Here is a 747-nt window from a genome sequence, read left to right as displayed (position 1 = left end):
GGAGGGGGGGGGCAGCGTTGCCCAGCTCCAGGCCCAGCGCCACTGCGGACACTCACCACTCCATGACCAGCGTGCAGCCCCCACGGGCACTCACCACTCCATGACCAGCGCCACTGCGGACACTCACCACTCCATGACCAGCGTGCAGCTGTGCTTGCTCTCGAAGGCGTCGTAGAGCTGGATCAGGTTCACGTGGCTCAGCTGGTTCATGATGGCGACCTCGTTCTTCACGTCCTCCTTAGGGAGCCGGAGCGGAGGGGAGTTTCCAAAATCAGTCAGGAAGAGGGGCCGCGGCACCGCCCAGGGCGCACACATGGGCACACGGGCCCACCCCACACCCTGTTTCCCGCTCTCACAACAGGCCTCCTCGACTCACCACCCAAACGGGGTGCTTAAAATAGGAGGGGCCTTTGTCAGACCCGCCCATTTCACAGACAGGGAGCCTGAGGCCCAGGAAGGAAAGCCGGGAGTCCAGGAGGACCGTCACCCAGGATGCCGGGTGACCCACAAACTGGGGCGTGGGAGTCGTGGGAAAGAGGCGGAGCCCAGCCACAGGGGCCCAGCGGTTGAGCATCAACCTAGGAACCAGGAGGTCAGGGTTTGATTCCTGGTCAGGGCATAGGCCCGGGTTGTGGGCTCCATCCCCAGTGTGGGGCGTGCAGGAGGCAGCCGATCCATGATTCTCTGTCATCATGGATGTTTCTCTCTCTCTCCTTCTCCCTTCCTCTCTGACAACAATTATAAAAA

General features: G+C 62.0%; 1 protein-coding gene across 2 annotated transcripts in view; it reads right to left on the bottom strand.

Moving 5' to 3' along the window:
- MYLK3 (myosin light chain kinase 3) overlaps window positions 1-409 on the bottom strand; it is a 7,173-nt gene extending 6,764 nt beyond the window's left edge. The window contains exon 1 of one of the 2 annotated variants that reach the window (XM_015564687.1): window positions 128-409. In XM_015564687.1, the coding sequence (XP_015420173.1) occupies window positions 128-315 (188 nt within the window). In that variant the 5' untranslated portion in view covers window positions 316-409. The remainder of the gene's footprint in view (window positions 1-127) is intronic. The other variant, XM_006764881.2, reaches the window with a different exon arrangement.
- Between the last annotated feature and the right edge of the window lie 338 nt (window positions 410-747).

The sequence above is a fragment of the Myotis davidii genome, unplaced genomic scaffold (genome assembly GCF_000327345.1).
Source record: "Myotis davidii unplaced genomic scaffold, ASM32734v1 scaffold181, whole genome shotgun sequence".
In the NCBI taxonomy this organism is placed as follows: Eukaryota; Metazoa; Chordata; class Mammalia; order Chiroptera; family Vespertilionidae; genus Myotis; species Myotis davidii.
The sequence above is the reverse complement of the archived record's forward strand: the minus strand, read 5'-3'. Positions and strand labels throughout refer to the sequence as shown.